Here is a 26,080-nt window from a genome sequence, read left to right on the forward strand (position 1 = left end):
AGCCACAAACAGCTGCGATGCCCCTTCAATGCGGGATTGGTCGAGGCTAATCACTTGCTCTGCATCCTCACACTGAATCACCTGGAAAGAGTCACAAATTCCTCGTTTGTTGATAGGGAAGCCGTTTTCTAAAATAAATAATTTATGATTAAATCATTACTAATTATTGGCATGTTTTGTTTAATAGATATATTGAAGATAGTGTTTTCACAACATTTCCGTAAACGATACCAGTGAAATTTCATGATCATTTATACCAATTTTGATATAATAGTAAAAATGAATGTGCTAATGAAAACACTTGTTCATTTATTTTATTAATAATAATAATTATACATCAATAATACTAATAAAACCACGAAAAATTATAGTGTATATTATAATTATTATTGTAGTGAAATACTTTAATCATTAAGTAAAACAGATGGAATTCATGGATAACAGTATGATCTTCATATTAATTGTTTTATGTACTATGTACATGTTCATCATCCTTTTAAACAATATTTGCACTGCAGAATAAACTTAATTTCACTTCCCACAAATAAATGCACAATTTCTAATATATTAAAGAGATAGTTCACCCAAAAATGAAAGTTCTGTCATTAATTACTCACCCTCATGTCGTTCCAAACACGTAAGACCTTCGTTTATCTTCGAGACACGAATTAAGATATTTTTGATGAAATCTGAGAGCTTTCTGACCCGACATAGAAAGTAACGCAACTGACACGTTCAAGGCACAGAAAGGTTGTAAGGACATCGTTAAAATAGTCCATGTGACATCAGTGGTTCAACTGTAACGTTATGAAGCTACAATAATACTTTTTGTGAAAACAACAAAAATAGCGACTTTATTCAACAATTTCTTCTCTTCCGTGTCATTCTTCGACGCGTGTTCATGAGAGTACCAGGATACATTTTAACAATGTCCTTACTAATTTTCTGGGCCTTGAACGTGGTAGTTGTGTTGCTGTCTATGCAGGGCAGAAAGCTCTCGGATTTCATTAAAAATATCTTCATTTGTGTTCCGAAGATGAACGGAGGTCTTACAGGTTTGGAACGACATGAGGGTGAGTAATTAATGACAGAGTTTTCATTTTTGGGTAAACTATCCCTTTAAATGTTTGAATATGAGAGATTTTTGATTTGGGACATTATGAGAGGTCGGGGCATCACCGTTTGAGCACTGGAGGCCTGTGTCTGTGCTTCCTCTTGCATGACCTGCAGATGTTTGGACAGGAAGTGCTGCTGGAACTCAGGCTCTGAGGTGAAGTGGAGAGAGCAGACCATACAGCTGAACACAGAGCCGGTCTGACTCGCCTGACCGCTGCATATGTGCTGCTGTAGCTCCTGCTTGCTCGTCATAGTGCTGTCACAGTTCACACACTTCCACAAGTGCACTTCTGAACAACAAACACACACACACACACATACACTAGTACACGGTAAATGTAACTAACGGTAACAGTGGTAATAACTTTCTAGGATCAGTGGTCACTCCTTACCTTTGTGATTGGTTATCTGGTGTTTTAACAGACTATTTCGGTTGCTAAATGTCTTGTCACACTTGTCACACTGCAGCAGAGATTTGATGGCTTTGTTGCCCTGGGCAGAGGCGCTCTCAGGGTGAGCCGTACGATTGTGGTACCACAGACCAGAGAGCGTCTGAAACAGAAACACATGTAAAATCATTAAATTTTAATGTTTATTTTATATTTTATCTTATATATTTAAAATAAATGCATACAAATATTTAAAAAATAACTACACATATAATTGAAATAATAATATAATGATATATTTAATATTAGATTATACAAATATTAAAAAATACATTATTATAAAATTAAAACATAATTCTATATACTCATCAAATAATCAACCACAATTGATTTTAACATTGATAATAATAAGAAATGTTTGAGCAGCAAATCATCATTTTAGAATGATTTCTAAAGGATGATGCTGAAAATTCAGTTTTGGATTACAGGAATAAATTACTGTATAAAATATATAAAAATAGAAAATAGTTATTTTAATTTGCAATAGTATTTCACAATAGTACTATTTTTACTGTATTTTTTAAACAAATAAATAAGCCTTGGCAAGCATAAAAGATGTCTTTCAATGGCATTAAAAAAATCTATTCAACCCAAACTTCTGAATAATATAATATAATATAATATAATATAATATAATATAAGTTTGCTTGGAAAGTATGCTTGTGCTGTGTTTAATTGTTGGTTCTTTGAATAATTGCTTTTGTTGCTCTGGATAAATGCTTCTGCTAAATTCATAAATATAAATGTAAAATAAATATCATTGGGTTTGATATTTTGTATCAAATGCAATTACATGTATTTCTTTTTATGTGTAGTTTACGAGTCAAAATACATTTTGGGGTCACTGTACTTGTTTGTTTCATGCATAAACATTGCCCATTTAAGCAAATTGCACAAAAAGAGAGCTACGTTGTAACAATTTTCTGTTGTAAGAGAAATACTCCTTTATCATTCAACAGATGAAGTGTGTTGTTCTTACCTGATAGGACTTTTTACACGTCTTGCAGCTGTAAGGTTTGTTTCCGTCATGAATGTTCATGTGTTTCTCCAGATTGGCTTCACTGTTGAAGATCTTGCTGCACTCGGGACATTGGTGCAGCTCTTTCGGATGCACCTCCTGGATGTGCTGTCGGAGCTCGTCCAGAGAGGAGAAACTCACTCGGCATTTCTGGCAGTCATGTGGTTCTGTAATGTCTGATAGGACAAATAACATGTCACTAGTTTAGTTTTTGTGTTTATTAGAAAGTGAAATGTATCAAGTGACCGGTGTGGATGTGCTCACTATGAAAGTTCTGGAGATGGACGGACAGCCCGTTGGCTTGTTTGAAGCCTTTGCCGCATTCCCTGCAGACATAAGGTTTGTCTCCCGTGTGCGTGCGGACGTGACGCGTCAGTTCAATGGACTGAGCAAATGAGGCCGAGCAGTACTGACAGCAGTACATTTTACCTGCAAATGCAGAAATTCACCACGTTGGTTTCCACGTTTGCTATATATGATATACGCATGATATACGTACAAAAAATGTTTGAACCATCCCACCCTCAGCATGCTTCTTCTTGGTGTGGTATGAGAGAGCAGCAGCCACGGAAAAGCTCATGTCACAGTGTTTGCAGTGGAAGGGTTTTTCTCCTGTGTGTAGACGCATGTGGTTCTTCAGAGACGAGGTGGCAGCAAACTTCGCCCCGCACTCCTCGCATGAGTACGGTCTCTCCTCGAAATGTTCAGTGCGTTTATGATATAAAAGGCCTGAAAGATATAAGCACTGAACACATAAAACAGTGCTGACAAAAGAGTGATTGTGTCCAAAAATATCCTCAGACACTTTTCACCTTTCACATATTTCTTTTAATTTTGTAGAGATGTAGTGTTTTCACATTTCAACATTTCATACCAGTAAACTTTTTAGGACACTCTATACCAATTCTGATACCATAGCAAAAAGTAACATGCTAATGAAAACACTTGTTTATTTAATTAATAACAATAATAATTATAATAATAACACTAACAATAATACTACTAATAATAGTGTATATTATTATTAGTATTATTGTTGTTATTATTATTATTATTATCATTTAATTCATAATTAATAACATAATATGTATAATATATGTTATGAATAACAATATATTGCTTATTATTTTTAAATAAACAAGTGTTTTCAATAACATTTTAGCTTAATAATAATAATATTATTAATCATATTAGTAACAAGTATTATAGTGTGTATTTTCATTCATAACGTAACAATATTTATATTATTATTATTTACCATAATAATAATTAATATGATTTAATTTGTAATATAAACATATATATATATATATATATATATAATAATTTAAAAATATTTACATTTAATGTACTTAAACAATCATTGTTGTTGTTAATGAAAGTTAAATATTAATATAAATATTTGGTTACACTTTATTTTCAGGTGTCCTTGTTGCAGTGTAATTATACATTTAAGTACTGAGTAATATTAATTAACTACATGTACTATAACCGTAACAACTGTAACTATATGGTTAAGGTTAGGATTAGGGTTTGGCTTTGGGTTACTTGCATGTAATTATGCATAATTAATTGTTATTATAATAGTAAGTACATATAATATGTAAAAAGGACACCTTTAAATAAAGTGTTAACAAATATTATACTAATAATAATTACAAATTAAATTAAAACAGTGGTTTCAAGTTTTCAAGTACTTTTGACATCATAATGGAGAGAGACACTAAATTATTATTTATTATGGATATTGTTGCAGGCCAGTTTTGGATCTACGTCACTTGTATGAGCCAGCATTTTTTCAACTTGAAAAGGATCACTGCATACCTGAAGAGTGTTTGAAAGTTTTGTCGCACATGTCACATGGCACTTGTTCTGTTTTCTTCTTCTTAGCTGGAGGGCCACCATGGACTTCCATGCAGTGCTGGTGAAGGCTCTTGAGCGTCAGAAAGGCCATTGAACACTCTGAGCAGCGCCGCTCCTTCCCTGGCGCGAGGGCACAGCCTTTCTTATGCTTTATCAGGCGACACTTAAAGTCAAACGTCTTATTACACCACTCGCAGCGGTACGACACAGGGACAGCCTTTCTTCTGCCTTTTGTTTTGGAGTCTTCTCCATCATCATCCTCAGAGTCTGCGGTAGATCCTTCCTGCTCAACCTCAGATTTTGCAGAATCTGGCAGAGGCTCTATTTAGAAAATGAATAAAAAATAAAGGTTTGTTTCCATCAGATACTTTCAAAAGTGATACCTAACTATCATATCACTTGGACCGAAATCTCTATGCACTGAAAAGTCCTTCACCAGTATGCTTGAGGTCTTTCAGCTGCGAGAAGTTCTGCTGGTTGGCAGACAGCAGCTGGCACAGTGAACTGGCAAACCCTGAGTCTCGACTCAAAACTCTCTCGACAGTCTGATGAACTGACTCCAGCTCACCATCGGCTCTCCGACAGCTCTGGAGAAACTGGGACGCACAAAAGTAATGTTATATAATGTTGAATTTTATTTTATATACTGTACACACAAAAACTAAACTCTGCAGGAAACACAACAGTATGCAGTTAGTTTATTATTCTAATTTATAGTATGTTAAAAATGGTAAAGCAAAGGTGCCTGAGTGGATTTTTTAAATATGCATCTGTGCATTTTAGACTAATACACTAGTCAAAATTACACTAGCATTTAAAAGTTTGTGATCAGTAAGTTTTTTTTTTAATTATTATTATTATTTTGAAAGAACTTAATAATTGTATTCAGCAAGGACACATGGAATTGATCAAAAGTGACAGTAAAGAATTATAATGTTACAAAAGGTTTTCCATTTCATATAAATGCTGTTCTTTTGAACTTTCTATTTGTCAAAGAATCCTGCAAAAAAAAGTATCACAGTTTCCACAAAAATATTAAGACTTTTAAGTTTTAAGCATTGATAATAAGAAATCTTTATTGACTACCAAAAGCTGAAAGGTCAGTTTTGTCATCACAGGCATTAATTAATTACGTCTTTAAAAAAATCATACCGAAACCAAACTTTTTGATATATATGAGAAATGAAGTCTAGAGAAGAGCATTTCGCAAAATATTATATACTCATTGTATTTTACTTTACTTGTTAGTGATGTCTTAATTTTATTTAATTGTTTAAATAAATCTGTTATGCAACAGGTTATGACAGCCACTGCGTAAATGAATATATTTCAACAACAAATAGAAGTTTTTTAACTTAGAATTTAATTTAAAAACTGCATTATGTGCAATTTACATGTTTGCATACAATTTTTTTAAGTTGCCTGGTGATTATTATATTTAAAAATAAATAGTAATTAAATGTAAGTTTGGGCTTTGTTGTTAATTGTTACCTTATAATAATGTAAAAGGGCTCCCTATAGTTTAGATCATAAGCCGAGGAAGATTTTTATCCCTAAGAAAAATTTTAATTATAATTTAATTTATTTTAAGTAAGAGCAATTTGTCCAGTAAGTCACTATTTAATAAAAAAGAAAGCAATTTTATGTTTAGTTTTTTCCACCTGCTGTACCGAAACCATATCAAACTGTGACGTCAAAACTGAGGTACGTACCGAACCGTCATGTCTGTGTGTGTGTGTGTGTGTATATATACACACACACACTGTTCAGTATTTGTAGTATGCAAACTAAGGCATATATTTAATATATTTAGTATATTTTTCCTCCACCTCTTACCTCAGCAAATTGCTGTGTCCCATGATCCATTGCGTTCAAACCTTGTTCGAGCAGGGTAATGTCACTGATTGTTTCCAGAATGAGCGATTTGTGCTTAAAGAGCACATCTATGTCTTTAACTAAAAACCAAAACACAGCAAAATTATTTTGGTACACAGAGCAATGGGTCTAATTTACTTATTAAAGATGCAATTTACACTCACCCTTTCAGAGAATTACAAAGCTAGTGACCAAAAGTAGTGTGTTGATTCAAACACTCACTGGTTTGGAGAAGTTTTTGAGCGTTTGGTTTCTCCTTGACCTCCTGCATGAGGAGCTGCAGCTCTGGACTGTGTGTCTCTATCCACAGCAGAAGCCTCCAAACAGTCACCGCCTGCAGTGAACCATCCAGCGCTGCAGATATCAGCCTTCCAACCACCTCAGCATCTCCTTTCTCTCCCAGAAGAGCTTTAATACACTGAATGGACACAAATATATACATTTAAAAGCTGCTTCCTTGTATTGAATCCACTCTCAAATTCTAAAAAGTCGATTAATAATGCAACACAGGTACCTCTCTCTCATTTGCATTCATATCTGGACCCATTTTAAGGCTCTGTTCGATAAGCTGGAGGTCCATATTCAGTTCTATGAGTCTGTTCTGATATATTCTCAACAAATCCATCCCACTGCTGTCTTCTGTTGTGTCATCTGACAAAGAATATGTCATCAGAAGTATTAGCTAATGGTATTTGCTGTGTGATGAAACAGATTAGGTGTTGTTGCCAAGTTTTGCTGTTCATACGCCTTGCGTCTTTCAGGGCCTGCAGAAGCTGAAGCACATCTGAGGAGCTTTCCTTCACCTCATGGAGCAGCATCAGAAACGTTTCTTCACTTATGGTCATCTCTCGGAGTTTACATAACAAACTTTCCACCACCTCCACAGAGGATGGAACAGAACAGCACTGCAGCACTACCTTAGGAAGAACAGACACATACACTACTGTTTAAAAGTTTGGCATCAGTAAGATGTTTTGTTGTTGTTGGAAAGATTTTAATACTTTATTCAGCAAGGATGCATTAAATTAGTCAAACGATTTCTATTTCAAATAAAAGCTTGTCTTTTGAACTTTCTACTCGTTAAAGAATCATAAAAAATGTATCAGGTTTTACACAAAAATGGTAAGCAGCACAACTGTTTTCAACATTAATAATAATGAGAAATGTTTGATCATGTGACACTGAAGTCTGGAGTAATGGCTGGTGAAATTTCAGCTTTGCATCACAGGAATAAATTCAGGGTTTCCCATACATTGATTTATTTGTGGCGGGCCACCACAATATCAAAACTGACCGCCACAAATAGATTTTCCAAAAGGCTTTGACTTCGTTGAATAAACATGAGCACTGCACGTTTAAAAATCAAAAACCGGCGCGGGTGTTTTTATATATCACTGTATTTCAGAAGGAAACCGACTGTCTTCAGAAAATTTTCGATGTCATTTTCATTTCATCTTGCATGTAATGCCTGATAAAGCAGCGTTTGTGAGCAGAGCACTGTTTTGTGTACAGCCGTTACCGGGGAAACAACTATCTCTCCCGCTCTAAAAGCGCCTCCTGCTGGCAGAAAATTAATGTGCATATATATATATATGGGGGCGGGGGACTGCCGCCACAAATAGAGTGTAAGGCTGTGGGAAACACTGAAATTACATTTTAAAGGGGTCATATGATGCTGCTAAAAAGAACATTATTTTGTGTATTTGGTGTAATGAAATGTGTTTATGCGGTTTAAAGTTAAAAAAAAACATTATTTTCCACATACTGTACATTATTGTTTCTCCTGTATGCCCCGCCTTCTGAAACGCGTCGATTTTTACAAAACTAATCGGTCTGAAAAGCGAGGTGTGCTCTGATTAGCCAGCTATCCAGTGCGTTGTGATTGGCCAAATACCTCAAGCGTGAGACGGAAATGTTACGCCCCTCACATACTGTTGATGCCGTGTCCGGCCGGAGCGACGAGGCAAAAACATTAAAACCCATTACAAACGAGGCATTTGTTGCATCCAGTGGGGACATAATTACTGATTATAATGACTTATACTGTCTTTTTACGCATTGCGTTGCATCGCGCCGCGTAAACATAAAACTCTGTCTGCATTTGTGATCGGAGAAATGACAAACAACAAGTGCTAACGTTAATCCACACTGCCCAAAACTCGCGTTTGAATCATCAGTAGCAAATCCTTTAAATGAAAACGTACTTACGTGAGTCAGAACTGCCGGCATTTTAGTCTAACGTTACTCTCCCAGGATCAGGAAACAGTCCTCCATAAAATGCGCTGCACACATCTGAATATTTGGGTTGAACTGTTCTGGAACAGTGTTATAAATACCACTGATTTGTAGTCGTGTCCTCTTTTGGAAGACCAAACAAAGTAGCTTCGCTTTCACAACGAAGCACACAGCGGCCTAGCGTGAGCGAAAGCCCCGGCTTAGCCTGAGCTGAAGCCGGGCAAGAGTGAGCTGAGGCGGCGGGGTCGAGAAAGGCGCGCTCGGCGGATCCGACGAATGAGCGGCAACCACATGTGACGACCCCGGGCTGAACTCCGCTTCGTCCACGGTGAAAGTTGATGTATTCCCTCAGGATCAGCTCTAGGCATGACGTAGCGGATATCGTCCTCTTTTGGAAGACCATACAAAGTAGTTTCGCTTTCACAACGAATCACATAGCGCCTTCACGACATGGCGGCGGCAGCAACTATACTACAGCGAGAATAAAAGTTACGTCTTCTTTCTTTGCGTGAACATTTGGGCGGGGTTATGCAACTCTTCCCACATAGTGAGGTAGATATGTGGGGGCGTGTTCGAACGAGCCGTTTTAGGGGGGTGTGGCTGACTCTTAACTTTTATAAAGAATATCTCTTTGGATTTGAGACTTTAGTCTTTGCAACTTTACAGATCTTCTTTATGCACCAAGAGCTTGTAACACTCCAAAGAGAAAGGAAAAAATGAAATTGCATCATATGACCCCTTTAAAATATATTTAAATAGACAATGGTTATTTCAAATTGTAATAACATTTCACAGAAGTATTGTTTTTACTGCTTTTTTTTTTTTTTTTCAAATAAATGCAGCCTCGGTGACCATAATAAATCTAACTAACCTCAAACCTTTAAATGGTAGTGTATATATAACAAATTATAATCAATGTGTACTGTTGTACTGTTCTATATAAGAAACTGTAAGGGACAAAAATACCTCTTTTTCCACTTCATTTGTACATCTGTTTACTGCGTTGGTCAAAAGCTCTGAGAGGTTGCTGACACTGGAGAGGTGATGAGATAGCTCTGATATATGGGCCAAAAGCCCACTAGACCACCGAACTCCTGATGCAGGAACTGTAAGTAAAGAGATCAGTCTCTTTATTTGTACATTCACTCAAAGTTTAGCAAATTCTGCCTGAAATGTTTAGTCATTTTAGTATCCTTTTAATACCCCATGATTCAAAACTTCACACTTTCACTCAACCCAGGTCAGCTTACCTTCTGGCTCGGGACAGCTCTTGTTTCCCTGGTCCTTCAAAACTGATCCCGGCTCAGGATTTAAACATTTTAGCTGTTCTAACAAAGTAAGGACTGTTTGAGCTGACAGAACTTTCTCTACTTTCACAAAATTTAGCAACCTCTGGTAAACCTCAACTGCTGATGGATCTTCTTTGAAGCTCTCCAATATGACCTGCAGAAGATCAGAAGTGAGATCTGAATCCAGTCCTAAATGTTTCTTTAGATCATCAATATGTTTTAAAGGAATAGTTCATTCTAAAATGAAAATTTGCTGAATATTTATTTACCCTCCGGCCATCCAAAATGTAGATGAGTTTGTTTATTTATCGCTACAGATTTGGAGAAAATTAAACATTACGTGACTTGCTCACCAAAGGATACTTGCAGTGAATGGGTGCCATCAGAATGAGAGTCCAAACAGCTGATAAAAACATCACAATAATCCAGAAATAATCCACACAACTCCAGTTCATCAATTAATGTCTAGTAAAGTGAAAAGCTGCATGTTTTTAATAAACAAATTCATCATTACAAAAATGTTTAGCTTTTCGCTTCTGGCTAAAATATTAGTCCTCTATCCATAAAATTGCTTTCTCCAGTGAAAAATGTCGAGATCAAACGCTGTTTACAAGCAAAAACAGTCCAAAACAGTTGTAAACAAATATGTTAGTGGATTTTGATGTGAGAAGACAACAGCGTAAGGACTGTTTCACTGTAGGAAGCATTATTACAAATTATTTTGGCCATAAGCAATGGCATGAAGTCAAAAATGTTTAATGATGGATTTGTTTATTACAAAAATGCAACCTTTCACTTCACAAGAAGTTAACTAATAGACTGGAGTCGTGTGGATTACTTGTGGATTATTGTGATGTTTTTATCAGCTGTTTGGACTCTCATTCTGACGGCACCCATTGGATCCATTGGTGAGCAAGGGATGTAATGCTACATTTCCCCAAATCTGTAATGATGAAGGCCTGAGAGTGAGTACATTTTCAGCAAATCTTCATTTTTGTGTGAACTGTTTATTTAAGAAGTGAATTATCAGTTACATGCAAAACTTTGTATCTCTTTTTTTTACTATTATTTTACCTGGCGCTCTTCTGTGGATACTGTATCCCACATTTCAAGAACCTTAACATATGACCGTCCATTCTGGAGGATTTTTGTGATACCAGCTTGATTTTGAGAGATCAACTCAACTGCACTGTCCTCTGAACATAGAAATAAACATAATTCATAAAACCCATTGGAATAAAGTGATCTCAAACAGAAATCTCTACTATTAATTAGTCAATTTTTTACCTTCAAAACAATTTTTGTCCCTTTTAAGCTCTTCTAATTCAGACGGCTCCTTAACACAATGTTTAATAACTTGAGGGTTCATCGACTCAGTCTCAGTTTCCACAGAAGTCTGCTTCATGAGGTCAGTGAGAATGTTCTTACAACCAACGGCCACATCAAACATCTGCAAGCTGTCAGCAGCAGCTATGAGTCGGGTGAAGTTGTGTTTACCGGGAGGCAGTTTACCAGTGTACACCATGTCCAGAAGAGAAGAAAACTCTTGAGAGGACAGTAAATCTGTGTCGATGGAGATGCTGTCAGAACCTTCCAGAACAGACTTAAATAACATACTGGAGGCCGCCAGCACTAGCTTGTGAGCGGGGTGCGGGGTCTCACCCACCAGGATGGAGCAGTCGCAAAACTGCTTCTCTTTACGTAAAGCATGCAGCTGCTGCATGAGCTGTCGGCTGTAGTTTGGGAGCTCCATCTTGTACCTGTAGAGGTGGAAAAGAGGAAATGCAGAAAAATTTATCAAGTAAGTTTATCCTTAAAGTGAGAATATGTCAATGGGTTAAGAAAAAATAATATTGTTTCTGACCCCACTGACAGATATTTGTTCTTGTTTTAAGCATAAACTCAAAGTCAGTATCTTAAATTATTTTGCTTTGCAAGTAAACGTGTCTTGATATAAGAAGGTTTAGATGTTTGTACTTGAAAACAAGAGTTTATGCTTAAAACAAGAAAAATGTGTGGCCTGTGATAACCATTGATTTCCCCACCATGCCATATCATAAGAATATCGTCAAAGCAAATCATAAGCATATCTTCATTTCTAATTTATATTTTTAGCTCTAAAAAAACAAGTTATTCTCCTGCTCAAGCAAATGTATCTTGATTTAAGTAAGTTTAGATATTGGAAGCAAGAGCTTATGCTTATATAAAAATAATATTATTTATTTCCCTTATTATTATTATTATTATTATCCCTTATTCCCTTAGTTTATTTTTCTTACCCCATTGACAGATAAACTCACTTAATTTGGAAGTTTTTTCTTTTTCTTTCAGAAAACCAGACTTATCATCTTAAGTCATTTTTCGTCTCAATAATTGCATCTTAGTTTAAGACCTTCTAGATATTTGTAATGGGGAAACAACACAAAAACAAAACAAAAAAACATTGTGATCAGGGATGAATAAAAAATATTTGGGAGTGAAATATACATATCCTGTTCCTAAATAAAAGTGCAAGAGGTCCTTGACAGAAACCTACTCATCCACGGAGACTAATAGTACACCATAACATCTCTGGTTATGTCAACTACTCTAAAAGCATCTGACTATTATGACAAATGAAATATAAGTAAAATAAAAACAAACACAATTCATAAGGTGTTATTGGAACTGAAAGGGGGACATTTTAGCCTGTTTATTCCAAGCATAAAGAAATTATAAGGATAAACGATGCCATAATCACATGCAGTGAGTGACATTTCAGTTTGCCGCTAACCTGACATGGTATCTGATGCTAATATAAAAAATAGAAGCAGCAAAAAATACAAACAGCACAATATTAGAGCTAAATGGTTTTGCCGCTTACAGTAAACTACAGCTACACACTTCCCCTTTACCTTTAAATTCAAATGATCCGACTCTTTATTTAAACTCCTTCGAAGGACAACATTCCGCTGCGCAATAAAGATTCGGCCCAAAACACTCCGACAGTGCGCATGCGCGTACAGATGAGCGAACCATGACGTAATGCGCATGCGCTTCATGATTTGCGGTCCTTTATGTACGCATGCGTATACTGAACAGCTGGTTTTCGGGAAGCTTTTGAAAGGATGATTCGAATCTGACAAATACGGTGGTCCAGTAGTGCACAACACAACGACATTAAAAAAAGCAAACATAAGCTCACAACACAACGACATTAAGCTCACAACACAACGACATTAAGCTCACAACACAACGACATTAAGCTCACAACACAACGACATTAAGCTCACAACACAACGACATTAAGCGCTTAATGTCGTTGTGTTGTGAGCTTTTGTTCGCTTTTTTAATTGCGTTGTGTTGTGCACTACTGGACCACCGTAGGACAAACACTCCACCATAGACAACAATCATGTAGTCACGACAAGCACCCAAAAACCTTTATGACTTTATGGATAAATGCATGAATATCGTGTGTGTTTAAATAATTACCGATTAATTATATTAAATGCCCTTTATTGCCAGATAGGTTTATAGTTGTAAATCACTCCAAAACATGATTTTATGTCATATTAACCACTTGGGACCCAGTAAGATACTGCTGTCATCTGCAAAAGTTCAAATAAAATGACTCATCTCAGTTCTTAAAATTGTATGGAAAACGTAGGCTATATAATATAATAAATTTGTTATGCAATTGTCATAAATATTTATTTTCAAATGTATTTAAAATAAACATCTCAGGAACATTTTAGCAAGTTTTCAATCTTTATGGTTTTCTTGCTAAAGATATGTTTTCATCTTTTGGAGAGATATTGCAGTTGAACAGGGATAACAAAAAAACTGTAAAATGCATATGTATAAATGTATAAATTTTTATTGCAAGCCCCCGAATAAATAAGTATTAGTAAGCTGGGAACACAAATTTTTGAATTTGTTAATTAAAATTACAAATCAAAATTGGTATTACATCTCTGTAAAAATGCTTAAAAACGTAGTTTTTTCAATGCAGGTTAAAAGCATATACATATTTCATATTTGTAGTGATATGAATACAGTGATATGGACAAAATAGATTTTTTTTTTTACCATACGCCAGTATGATATGATATATATATATATATATTTTTTTTTTTTGCTGTCTTAAGATGCTGACTGATTGGACCAGAAATAAAACAGTAACAGAAACGTACAACCCTACAATGCTCCTATCAAAGTAAAATTTCTGCAACTGTTCTACGCACAAACTACACATCTGAAGATGTAAAAAGAATATTTATTGCCCATATGAAAGAACATACAGAAAAGTTCACACAAATGCCTGCCTAATATTTCAAGTAGCAGAACATGTCTAAACTATTTAGCAATGCTGTAATATTTCCCACTTCTGGAAATGTGTCCTATTTATCCTCATCTTTCTAGACATCTCTCCACTGCTGAATTTTGATGAGGTTATTTACATTAACAAAAAGACTAAATATTTTTTAATATTCAAGTTGCTCATGCATTCTTAAATATGTACGAGCTCTATTGCAGTGCCATCACAAGCTTCTTTTCAACAAAGCATTTACAGAGACTTACTGTTTTACACACAACATATGATCAGACCATAATCTCTGAACATGACATTGCAACAAATAAGGAGGAATTCCGATTTTCCTTGAAATGGAACGTCCTTTGAGGAAATCTCGACCCGTATTTTTCACAGTCATGGTAAGCACGACCACAAAATCTTGCAGAATGCATCAACATCTTTCAATATTAAAAGCCAGCATGATGTTTTAAAGCAAAAAGACACTTTTGAAGTTGTTGCAACATTTCAATAACAAAATAAAAAACCAAACAACCAAAAAAGAAAATAAAAAAGACTTCATCCCAAGAATGAACATCTATGTGTAATTCAAGCTTTATCCTTGTTCAGACATTGTCAGCATTGTTCCACTCAGTGTCCTAACAGCCCAGTGCCTGAACAAAAGGAAACAAATATGGTAGATCGTGAATAATATTTCTTAATATAATGTTTCTGGATTCTTTCACAAAGGCTTTAAAGATTGAAATGCATGTCTGAAACAATCACAAAATAGTGTATTCATACCTTTAAATCCTTCTTCAGGCATACAGACTAGGAAAAAAAAAAAACTCAGCATCAAAAAAGTGCAGAAATAGATAATTGAAAACGGGACATTTAAGCAGACGTAAACAGCACTTACCTTGATAAACATCATCCATTGCAGCATAATCAGCAATAGGTTCATCAGCCTGTAGAGGAAAATGTAAATAGTACATTTGAAAAAGTTTGTGGTCAGTATGATTTTTTTCTTTGAAAGAAATCCTTTTATTCAGAAAGGACACAAGATTAAATGTCACAACATTTATAATGCCATTTCAAATAAATGCTATTCTTTTGAACTTTCAATTTATTAAGAGATCTCGCAAAAAATGATCAATTTCCACAAAAATATTAAGCAGCACAACTGTTTTCAACATTAATAATAAGAAATCAGCATATCAGAATGATTTCTGAAGGATCATGTGACACTCAAGTCTGGAGTAATGATGCTGTAAATTCAGCTGTAATATTTCAAATAAATGCAGCCTTGGTGAGCAGAAGAGACTTCTTTCAAAAACACAGCCAATGTATCAGCTCCCATCAAAAGTACTTGAGAGTTGTACCTTAAGGCAAATGATGCTCTCTGGAATAACTCCAAGACTTCCTAGCGTGGCGGAGTCATCTGTTAAACAGCGCCCATCTATGGAGAGGTTTTGATCGAATGGAGCCACAGAGAATGCATGCATGATCTGTGGATGCAATCATTTCAAATAAGACATCACGCTGCATCACATAAAAAAGGAAATACTTAACTGTCACAGCAATAAAAGACCTGGATCTTTAGCTCTTTGAGTGTCTGGTTGGCAGAGACGATGAGGGCTTTCTCCCCACGGAGTTTCCTGTGCCTTGTGCTCCTCCTGATGCCAGACTTGGACGCAGCGGTCACGGGGGCCACAGAAAGAGAGCCGGTCTCGTTCAGCTTCTGCCGTTTGGCTCCACCCTCAGACTGATTTAAAGAAGGAGGCATGAGACATAGATAGATAGTCGGATAGTCATACAGACAATCAGGCGGATCTTTAAACATACCTGACTGAAATCTGGATCTTTCTCTCCATCCATCTTTGGCTCTTCTCTTTCATCCTCTACATCTGACCCACTCACACTGAACTCAGGGGCAGATTCCTTAATCATCTGTAACAAATAGCACAGATGAGTTATTCCTGGTTGTACACTCATAGTGGTTAGGGTTAAATTGAGGACACATGATCATGTAAAAACTCACCCTTTTCTTGTCAATGACTTTGCGAACATACACTGTGGCCTGCGCATACTCCCTCATGTCCCTCTGCTGCTGGAATATGAAGCCCTCTCTGCATTCCCGACACAGATCTAAGAGCACAGCACCCATTCTCACATGAAACACAATGCCTGTTTGGAAAAAACTCCTGGCTGAGGGTTGTTGGTTTAGCTCACCTGGATGAGTCTGGTATTGCACATTGCCATTGTCTTGTGTTTTGTCATGAATCCGACATATGGAGATGACCTGGTCCACCAGAAACATTCTGCTGATCACCTCCCATTCAGCAGGCCAGAGAAGAGCTATACTGTGCATTGACAGACACAAACAATCAGACTTAAAAGTGCTCTTCATATGGATAGTTAACATTTTAATTCATAAGGTAAAGTGCATTGTTCAGAAGTTTGGGTTCAGTAAGATTTTTAAAATGTAAGAAAGTCTCTTATGCTCATTTCACACATTTCTAATTATGATCAATGTTGCTTAATTCTTTGATGAACAGAAAGTTCAAAAGAACAGAATTTACTTAAAATAGAAATCATTCGCAACATTATAAATGTCTTTATAATTACTTTCGGTCAATTTAATGAATCCTTGCTTATTTCTTTAAAAAAAAAAAAAATCCTCACTGACTTCAAACTTATGAACCTGGACATTTGAGAGGTCAGGAGTGAGTAACTCACTGTTGACCATCTCCTTGCAGCATGGAGTCATATGTGAACATGAAGCCTCCATGAGGACAGAGCAGGATACTGTTCCCCACACTGGACACTGGGTTGCTCTTTGCTGGCCTCCTGTGGTGATCAGGTATAATAGAAGACGTTACAATAATTTAGGACACATCAAAATGATTCATATTTAAACTGAAAAATTATCTTAAATATTTTTTCCATTACCTGATAAATTTCCTCCATTCATCTACAAAGTAATGAGGTACAATGTACAGAACATCTGTGTCCTAAAACACAATCCAAACCAAAGTCAGTTAGCTGAAAATAATATTGAAATACTGACGTGTTCACCCTCTAAAATCTACCTCTCAAACATCTTGGAAAAACCTGAAATGGAATCCTTTAATTTGGAAAATGGCATCACCTGTGGCCATTTCTGCAGTGTGGGCCGATTCTTCTCCTGGAAGAGGTTGAGCAGCGAGCTCTTCTGTTCATTTGCCATCATTCTGTTCAAAGCCTCATTTTCTTTACCTTCTCTTTCCAGTCTCTGAAAGACACGGTCAATCTTAAAACCTTTGCCCAAAAATGCTCAGTAAGCAGCTCACAAGGTTATGAGTGTCCACTACACCTTTTACCCATGAGAGTTAATTGATCAATTTATTACCATGCACTGCTGACAGGACTCGTGATTTTGCGGGAACTCTGGTGCTTTGGGGAAATACATCCGAAGTTTATGCCACACCTCGGCAGAAACCACCCGCCTGTCATTCTCTATTATACTCAGACCACCTATGGGAGAAAGAGACCATACAATTACATAAATCAACCTTGCTAATGAATAATGCAGAATTTCAAATAATCAAATATTTTTTTACAATGTTGAATTCATATAAAATATTCATTTAATGACAACAATTTTGTGCATCACTAAAAACATCATTAAACATTATAGACACACCACTAAATATTGACAAATAATATGAAATAAAATAAACTAAATATTTAAAGGGGTCATATGATGCGATTTCAAGTTTTCCTTTCTCTTTGGAGTGTTACAAGCTGTTCGTGAATAGATAAGATCCCTAAAGTTGCAAAGACTAAAGTCTCAAACCCAAAGAGATATTCATTCTAAAAGTTAAGACTGGTCCACGCCCTCAGAAAGGCGGGGCATAGAGGAGAAACAATAATGTACAGTATGTGGAAAATAATGTGTTTTTTTAACCTTAAACCACAAAAACATTTCATTACACCAAATACACAAAATAATGTTCTTTTTAGCAACATCATATGACCCCTTTAACAAACCGTGATAGCAGAGGATGTCTTCATTAAAGTTTTTCATCTCTTCACCATCCCCCTCTTCGTTATCTCCTTTAACTCCATCAGCTAACAAAATGAAAAAAGAAAATAAACAACTAAAAGACAAGAGCAAAAGCCATAAACAACATCCGTAAGTCTCAGTACCTTTAGATCCTGCACTGCTGCTTCTCTCTCCGTTAACTTTGCTGTTGTTGGGTTTGGTTTCCTCCTCGTCTTCCTCTAGCTGGTCTAACGCTAATTGTCTCCAGCTCCTTAGTGAAGCCTTACCGATCCAGAAACCTGATTCATCACTAAATACAGCCAATATAAACACCAGATCAGCTTCATCAAATATCTAATGAACTGCATTAGCAGGGTTATTATAATTAACTAAAACCATTAATAAAATATTTCATTAATTTGAAGTACTAAAAATTTCAATAAAAACTATATAGACACAAAAACAACAAAATTGCTGAAGCTTTCAAATAAAACCAAATTCAAAACAATAAAGACTACAATAGCATGTCATTGATACTAAAATAACTGTGCAGTAAAAGCATCTGCTGGAAATCCAGGTTAAAGCAGCACTCATACCTTTCTAAAGGGGCTTTGGCAAGATTCATGACCTCTCTGTAATCTTCATTCAGCTGGTTTTTCAGTCTGATCACCCGACATCGCTGAGTGACACAGTCTCTGCAGAGCGATGACTCTAAACACCACCCAGGATGAATGAATATATGTATAAAACACAGTAATGAGCAATTAAGAGTTTTGACAAAAAAGTCTTACGGCCTAGTCTAGATATTCCTCCATAGCGGCCGAAAAGGAGATCAGCGGCCTTTGAGGATATTCTTTTGACCTCGGCAATGTTGTCTGGGTGCAGTTTGCCATGGGAACACAAGAATTGGCTGTTGTCAATTTCCTTGATGGCCGTGGAGTCATCAAGCCATTTCTTGAGCCACTCCAGAGGCACAAACTCATACGATTGGCCTAAAAGCACAAAAGGAGCCCAAAGCATTCATTTCTTCTTGAAAATGAAAAGAGATGCTTTCACACAAATACAAAAGTCTTAAAACTGGTTACACTATTGTTCAAAAGTTTGGGGTTAGTACATGTTTTAAAAGAAATTAATAATTTTAATTATTTAATTTTAATAATACTTTTATTCAGCAATGGCGCATTCAATTAATTAAAAATGTTACAAAACAATTCTATTTCAAATATGCTGTTTTTTTTTTACTTTGTATTCATCAAAGATTCCAGAAAATATTTATCACAGATGACACAAAAATATGAAGCAGCACAATTGTTTTCAACAATAATAGGAAACATTTCTTAAGCCACAAATCAGCATATTAGAATGATGTCTGAAGGATCACGCGACACTGAAGACTGGAGTAATAAATTGTAAAAATGTTACACAGTATTACCGTTTACTGTCTTTGATCAAATAAATGCAGACTTAAAAACACTAAAAAATCGTACCAATCCCAAACTTCTGAATGGTAGTGTAAATATAACTATGTTTAAGATTGAAAAAAAGGGAGATTTAACAGTTCATATTGATGGAGAAACTAATGCACGGGGCATTTTTACGGACCGTCTTCTGCAGGTAACAATTCGTAGAGCTCCTTCACCTCCTCATGTTTGGCTTTGCCTTTGTCAACACTCTGCTTTCGCATGTCTGCCATCTCATTGCACCACTCCTCAAACTTCTTGTTGTCCTGGTCAACCAGCTCCTGAAGAAAAGCTAAAAACCAAACAAATACATCTTAAATAGATACAGTATGTTATGATGCACGCATAACACTTACAAAAAATATTGTGTAATAAATGGGAAAAAATTTACTCTCCTCTTAATGACAATCACAGTTGTGTAAAACTACTGGAAAATGTGATTGATTAATCCATAATGTCAGTTTTACCTGGTACTTCAACGTTAGTTTCTGTTTGGTCAATCTCTTCCGTCTGCCGTTTGTACACTAACATGTACGCGTTTCTCGAACAGTGATAGCCTTTGCTACATTTTGGCTTTCGGGTTTGAGACTTGGCAGTCTCGGCTGCAATGGAAACAAGCAATAAAGACACTTTTGTATTTTCATGTTTTTAGAACTGTAGCTACAAAAAATGAGACACCATTAAAAGTAAATTGTCCAAATGTGTTGTTACCGATGTCTTCCTCAATGCCCAGCTGAAGTTTCTTGCCCTCCATTTTCTCGATCTCCTCATCATTGAATTTGTACCAGTCATTGGTGTGGGCATCTCTTACGTGAGCGATGTAGTGGCCAGAATATGCACTCACGCCACGATGAATCAACACCGCACTGAGCTCATACATACACTTCTCTTCTGAATTTAGAGGTGGAGGAAGAAAAAAAGAATCAAGCAATGTTAATTAATCACAATTTCCTGATCATTATCTCAGATTCCTAAATTACATACACGATTGTCTGAAAAATATGGGGTCAGTAAAATGTTTATTTTTTAATTCAATACTTGCATTCAGCATTAAATGTATCAAAAGTGATCTGTTACAAAATATTTCTATTTCAAATAAATACTGTTCTTTCCAACTTTCTATTAATCAAAGAATACTGGAAAAATGTATCATGGTTTCCACAAAAAAGTATTAAGCAGCACAACTGTTTTCAATTGATAATAAGTAATGTTTCTTAAGCAGCATATCAGCATACTAGAATGATTTCTGAAGGATCATGTGACACACTGAAGACTGGAGTAATGCTGCTGAAAATTCAGCTTTGCCATCATAGAATTAAATTACATTTCACGTTATATTCAAACAGAAAACAGTTGTTTTAAATTCTAATAATAATAATTCACAATATTACTGTTTTTACTGTCGTTTTGATCTTGGTGAGCATAAGAGACTTTTTCAAAAACATTAAACAAGTCTTGTGAACTGCAGTGTACAAACTAAATGCACAGTATACCCTTTCCTTCCAAAAATGGTCCCATGTCAAGAACTTCTGGAAAACTAATGAAGGTGTTGAGTTTCTTCTTATGAGCACTTTGCCTATAAAAGCAGAGAAAGATGAGAAACAAAGGATTAAAAATGTCTATAAAACATTTAGTAACAGGTCTGATAATTGACAAATTACGACACTCACCTATCAAAAACAAAACGCATGAGCTGAAAATTTAGTGTGCGGGGAAGACTCTGGAGCTTGATCCGACGGGTGGCGTTCTGTTTACTCTGACAGCTCTCGCAATAGTAGCGATTATCACCGTCCAGCTTCTCCTCCTAAACAGCATGAAGAACAACACATTGAGACCCTCAATATCTGATCTACACTGACATATGGAGCTGTCAGGCACAGAAATGTGAGCAGTCACCTTAAGAAACTCGGTTACACACTCCGTGAGGTTTTTGTGTCCTTGAATGTTCAACTCCAGCTCATAAAATCGTGATGGTAGAGGAGACTCGCGTCCACATTTGTTGCATCTGGCATAACACAAAAAACAAGCACTAATTACTATATTATAACGTATTAAGCTCAGAGTGAGAGTAATAAATGCCTTCATCAGAAAATAACATTCGTTTAGAATAACTTACACTGTAACATACGAGAACTGTCCACAAAACTGCTGTTGAATGACATTTTGGAGATTTGGGTCCTTCTGCTTTGAAAGTGTGTCTTCAAGAAGTGAGAGGAAGAGTTTGGAGAATTCCTGAGCATCCTAAAAAAATAAAAGAAAACCGCATTTTGAGCTTTCCCATGATCCACAGGGCACTCCAACATGCTTCATCTTGTGCTGGCCTACCTGCTGTTGTCCTGTGTCGAGCCCAAGAGCCTTGACCAGCCCCGAGGGGTCGATATACCGTCTGTTGCTGTTCTGTAGCAATGCAAACAGATACTGGAGATGTTCACATATCGTCTGTGGTTCATAATCTGCAAGATAATGTGCACAAATGAGAAAAAGCTTTTTAAATAAATGGGGCTTTTCTAAGTTTTGAACACATATTTAATACTTTCAATATTGCAGCCTTCACGCTTAGCTTCAAAGTATCTCCAGTTAGAGTTACTAAATGGCAATTGTCACTACAAAAAATGTTGCATGCTACAACGGTATATTTTCCTAATTACAAGTAAAGCACGTTGACAATAAAACCATTCAGGCTTTAAAAGAAAGACCCTTGATCTCACCTGAATCCATGTTGTGCCCTTCTGCTCTGGAATTCTGAAATCGATATAAGGCTCTACGAAGCTCCAGATTGTGGAACCACACCTGGAGGAAAGTGTTCACGTAACATGTGGCGCCAAGATTCGTCAAGCCCACAAATGTGTTCTGCAACAGAGAGAGCAATCACATAAATGTTGATTAATAAACTTGCCCTAAGGCATTTGAGGACCCTTGCATTGTAGTTTTGTTATTGTTAATGAATACTATGACTATAAAAGATCACTTTCCGTAACTGAATCAAAGCTAAAATAAAATAAAATAGAAATATTCAATGAAAAACTTTCGAAACAAATAAAAAAATTAGAAATGTTGCCTTGGCAACTAACTAAAACAAATAAGTTTAAACTTAAGTACTAAAATGACTAATATATATACACAAACACACAATACAAATTAATACAATTACTAAACTAAAACTAAAATGAAAACTAAAAATATAAAATAAAAAATTTATAAATAATATAAAAGCCAGTTTAAAATATTAGTAACTACTATAATAACATATACATAACACTAAAATAGCACTATTTCATTCTTTATGTATTAGCATACTACAGATTCACCTACTGTATGGTTTTCATCATTTTAAATGAAACTATGTTATTCATCGTACCTTATCTCGTCTTTCAGAATTTGGGTCATCGATGTTGTGGAAGGCATTTTCATCAATTTCTCCCAACCATGATTGTTCCCCAATACCGACTAGACAGTTGGGATTCCCTCTACAGTTCCTCCTGTGTGGCAGCAAAACATTTTTAAGGTGAGACGGTGATGTGATTACAACAATCTGCACTAATAAACACGTTTTCACAGTTGTTTCATTGAAACTGTCTCTTTACATCAAAATTACAGTTAATGCACTCAACAGCATGGATAGAATTAAACAGAGAGAAAAGTAAACACAGATCACTATCGCCATCACATTACCTGCATGTCCCTCTTTTGCATGCGGACACTGCTACCCTATAAGCTAACTCTATATGTTCACGTGTGATATCCTCTGGTTTAACCATCTCTGCCCACTGCCAAGCAGCTTTTTCCAGCTGCAACCGAGGAGCCATTCTGCACAAAGAAAAACACAAGTCTTTAGAGTTATACAAAATACACCTGAACATACATGTACAGACACCCTGAAAACAGAAAACACAACAAACAGAGTTTTAGAGCGTTACACAGAGATCACATACTGTACACAGCAATAAATAATTAAAAAACAAACACAGACATCTTACACAGAAAATCACATCACACACACTTGACAGATACGCACATCTGTGTGATGCACAGGCCTTGCATCACTGGTCCAGCATGCACAATACTTTTGATTTTACTCCAAACATCAGAAAAACACTCTAATGACAGCTAATTTATTTTAACAAGCAAACAACTGGCAAGCACAGCAAATAATATTTAAGAAGCACCACGGAGTCCCAATTAGCACATATATTTTTGATTATCCCATCATCATAATTCAGTTTAGAATAAAACATACCGTCAAAAATAACTACTCCGGTTCACGGGCTCAACACAGCTGTATTGTTTTATAAATCTTTAGTAAACACAATAATATTGAATGTTTTCATCGAGGCTGCTAAAGCTGCGCAGTTAGCATGCTAGCAGCTAGCTCTCGACTTATTTTCATTAAATACATGCACCTGGCGTGAATTTACCAAGAGATTCTAGACTGTGAAAATGCTTTCATAAATATAGGAATTTTAAATCACACTTTATTGATGGTACGTTTGTATTTAGCGCCCTTGCGTCAGCTTTTATATAAATATTTTTGTCCCTTCGTCAGTTTCAAACTTCTATGAGACGTACGTACTTACGCGTGACGTAATCGCGGCGTCTGACGCCAGTGCGTCAGTGGGCCGCTCAATGTCGCGATGTTGCCACATGGCAACATACTGTTTTCCTTAACCTTCTCGCTACTCTGGAAAAAATACAATGCACTGAGTTGTTGAAATGCAAAACAAACTATTGAAAGCACAGGATAATATGCTGTTTTTGAGCTAGAGGACATTTAAATGACCATAAATGGCTCATTCCCCTTTGACATAGAACTATATGCTGAAGTACACCACAAATTGCACAAACAGGTTTCTGTACATTTCCTCTCTGATTATTTATTTATTAATATTTTTGCATCTTGGAAAAGTTAAATATACGTCATAGTTTAAAAAAACTGTAGGCCTATGTTCATACAAATAATGTGGCCTAATTATTTGTATGAACATAAAAAGATAATAATAATAATAATCAGTCCCTGATCAAAGGGGCTCAGTATCAAAAGTCGCAGTGATCTTGTGTGCTACTTTAACTACAGTGCATCTCTCTTTTTTTTCTTGCATTTGTTTGGCATTGAAGAATATAAACCATATATTGATAAAATATTTTTTCTTCACTTTAATCACATTTTTGTGGGTTTTGTGGGAATTGTGCCCGAACGGATTCCCATGGTAGATCATGATTCACATTCACACACTTAAAAGAGAAAAGTCCAATGAAACTTTTAATAAGAAGCTTTGTTAAAGACCCTAAAGGTTTAAACGCTTTTTATTGGACTTTAAACTCCACCTTTGAACTTTGAATGAGAGCATGTCATACAGAGGTTTCTGTGTCACAGGAAGGTCATGAATTAAGTCTAGAGAAAAGAAATTTAGGCAAAATTGTGTAATAATAGCTGAGTGTTCTTTGAATTTGTGTAAGCAGGCCTACTGTTGTGGAGGAATTTTGGCCAAGTCCACCTGCTTGAATGAGGAAATATCAGTAGGCCTATGTTTGTAAGCGTGACCTGCTTCAGGTCCCACTGCAGAATCTTATTGGGTTTATGTCTCACGCCAGCACCACAGTGTTTGTTTTTTATTTTACAACTATTTAAAGGTTTGGATACATTTGACAGAATTTATTTCTAATAAACCTGCTGACCTGAAATTTGTTCTGTAGACAAATACAAATCATGTCTATGCATGCATTTATTCACAAAACTATGGCTGTGTTGGTCTGTTAAAAAAAAAAAAAAACTAACACTGTCTTCTCTAATCTTTTTGTATTCTATCTATTTGTTTTCTTTCTATTTATTATACAATTAACAAAAGCAAAAAAAAAAAAAAAAAAAAGCGTCTAACACTATAGCTTGCTCTATTTTTTTTCTATTCTATCTGTTTTCTTGTTAGGCTATTTATTATATAATTGGGGGGAAAAAAACTTGCTACGTGTACTGAGTTAAGCTAACTGAGACTTGTTATAGCACTTGCATATCATTGCTCTTTTGTTGATTTTGATTGCTTCCACTGTCTTCATTTGTAAGTCGCTTTGGATAAAAGCGTCTGCTAAATGACTAAATATAATGTGTTGGAATGAATAAGGATAAGCAGCAGCAAGTCAATATGAACTACTCATATGACGCACCTCATGAAGTTAGCAACTTTGAAGAAGTACATTTCTTAATTCCCACATATTTTAATGACAATAATTTTAAAATGTGAAAGATAATAATGCAGAATGAATATGTATGCCCAAACCTTTGTATATACCTAGTACACATATAATTATAAAACTCCAGCCGTTGGCTTTTAGAGCTGTACACTTGTCCAAATGTAATCAGTGTGTTACAGATGTTTAGCTCTGTCTTCAGCTGTAGATGGTGCTTGGGTTAAGGCAGCTTTGAGGGGGTCCTGCACAGCCCCTCTTTTAGATCCGTGACATTGGTCCTGTTGTCATGGAAATA

General features: G+C 35.9%; 2 protein-coding genes across 5 annotated transcripts in view; both read right to left on the reverse strand.

Annotated features, from left to right (window-relative positions):
* Positions 1–12,844, reverse strand: part of LOC107743242 (zinc finger and BTB domain-containing protein 40-like) — a 15,035-nt gene extending 2,191 nt beyond the window's left edge. Inside the window, exons 1-16 of the mRNA XM_016556381.1 lie at positions 12,740–12,844; positions 11,133–11,605; positions 10,920–11,041; positions 9,807–9,999; positions 9,523–9,662; positions 7,067–7,238; positions 6,836–6,972; positions 6,544–6,739; positions 6,283–6,401; positions 4,883–5,042; positions 4,408–4,767; positions 3,106–3,312; positions 2,848–3,012; positions 2,545–2,759; positions 1,509–1,668; positions 1,180–1,406 (exon numbers count right to left, since the gene is read on the reverse strand). Of these exons, the coding sequence (XP_016411867.1) occupies positions 1,180–1,406; positions 1,509–1,668; positions 2,545–2,759; positions 2,848–3,012; positions 3,106–3,312; positions 4,408–4,767; positions 4,883–5,042; positions 6,283–6,401; positions 6,544–6,739; positions 6,836–6,972; positions 7,067–7,238; positions 9,523–9,662; positions 9,807–9,999; positions 10,920–11,041; positions 11,133–11,598 (3,039 nt within the window). The 5' untranslated portion in view covers positions 11,599–11,605; positions 12,740–12,844. The remainder of the gene's footprint in view (positions 1–1,179; positions 1,407–1,508; positions 1,669–2,544; positions 2,760–2,847; positions 3,013–3,105; positions 3,313–4,407; positions 4,768–4,882; positions 5,043–6,282; positions 6,402–6,543; positions 6,740–6,835; positions 6,973–7,066; positions 7,239–9,522; positions 9,663–9,806; positions 10,000–10,919; positions 11,042–11,132; positions 11,606–12,739) is intronic.
* A 1,190-nt stretch (positions 12,845–14,034) lies between these two features.
* LOC107743244 (ubiquitin carboxyl-terminal hydrolase 48-like) lies at positions 14,035–24,241 on the reverse strand. 4 transcript variants are annotated; one of them, XM_016556385.1, is made up of 28 exons: positions 24,180–24,241; positions 23,278–23,412; positions 22,964–23,084; positions 22,314–22,455; positions 21,931–22,058; positions 21,722–21,846; positions 21,502–21,610; positions 21,276–21,409; positions 21,099–21,181; positions 20,317–20,496; positions 20,073–20,207; positions 19,748–19,897; positions 18,937–19,137; positions 18,742–18,856; positions 18,310–18,455; positions 18,151–18,231; positions 17,510–17,634; positions 17,270–17,392; positions 17,071–17,132; positions 16,858–16,968; positions 16,351–16,481; positions 16,160–16,266; positions 15,964–16,068; positions 15,710–15,883; positions 15,501–15,626; positions 15,038–15,086; positions 14,923–14,949; positions 14,035–14,792 (listed from the first exon to the last, which is right to left on the reverse strand). In XM_016556385.1, the coding sequence occupies exons 2-28, from the start codon at positions 23,409–23,411 to the stop codon at positions 14,770–14,772; spliced, it is 3,147 nt and encodes a 1,048-aa protein (XP_016411871.1). In that variant the 5' UTR covers position 23,412; positions 24,180–24,241; the 3' UTR covers positions 14,035–14,769. The 4 variants fall into 4 exon arrangements, with proteins under 4 accessions (XP_016411871.1, XP_016411872.1, XP_016411870.1 ...); XM_016556386.1 differs by having other exon boundaries at positions 24,176–24,213; XM_016556384.1 differs by having other exon boundaries at positions 23,843–24,184.
* Between the last annotated feature and the right edge of the window lie 1,839 nt (positions 24,242–26,080).

The sequence above is a fragment of the Sinocyclocheilus rhinocerous genome, unplaced genomic scaffold, assembly GCF_001515625.1.
Source record: "Sinocyclocheilus rhinocerous isolate Xijiao unplaced genomic scaffold, SAMN03320098_v1.1 scaffold227, whole genome shotgun sequence".
Lineage (NCBI taxonomy): Eukaryota > Metazoa > Chordata > Actinopteri > Cypriniformes > Cyprinidae > Sinocyclocheilus > Sinocyclocheilus rhinocerous.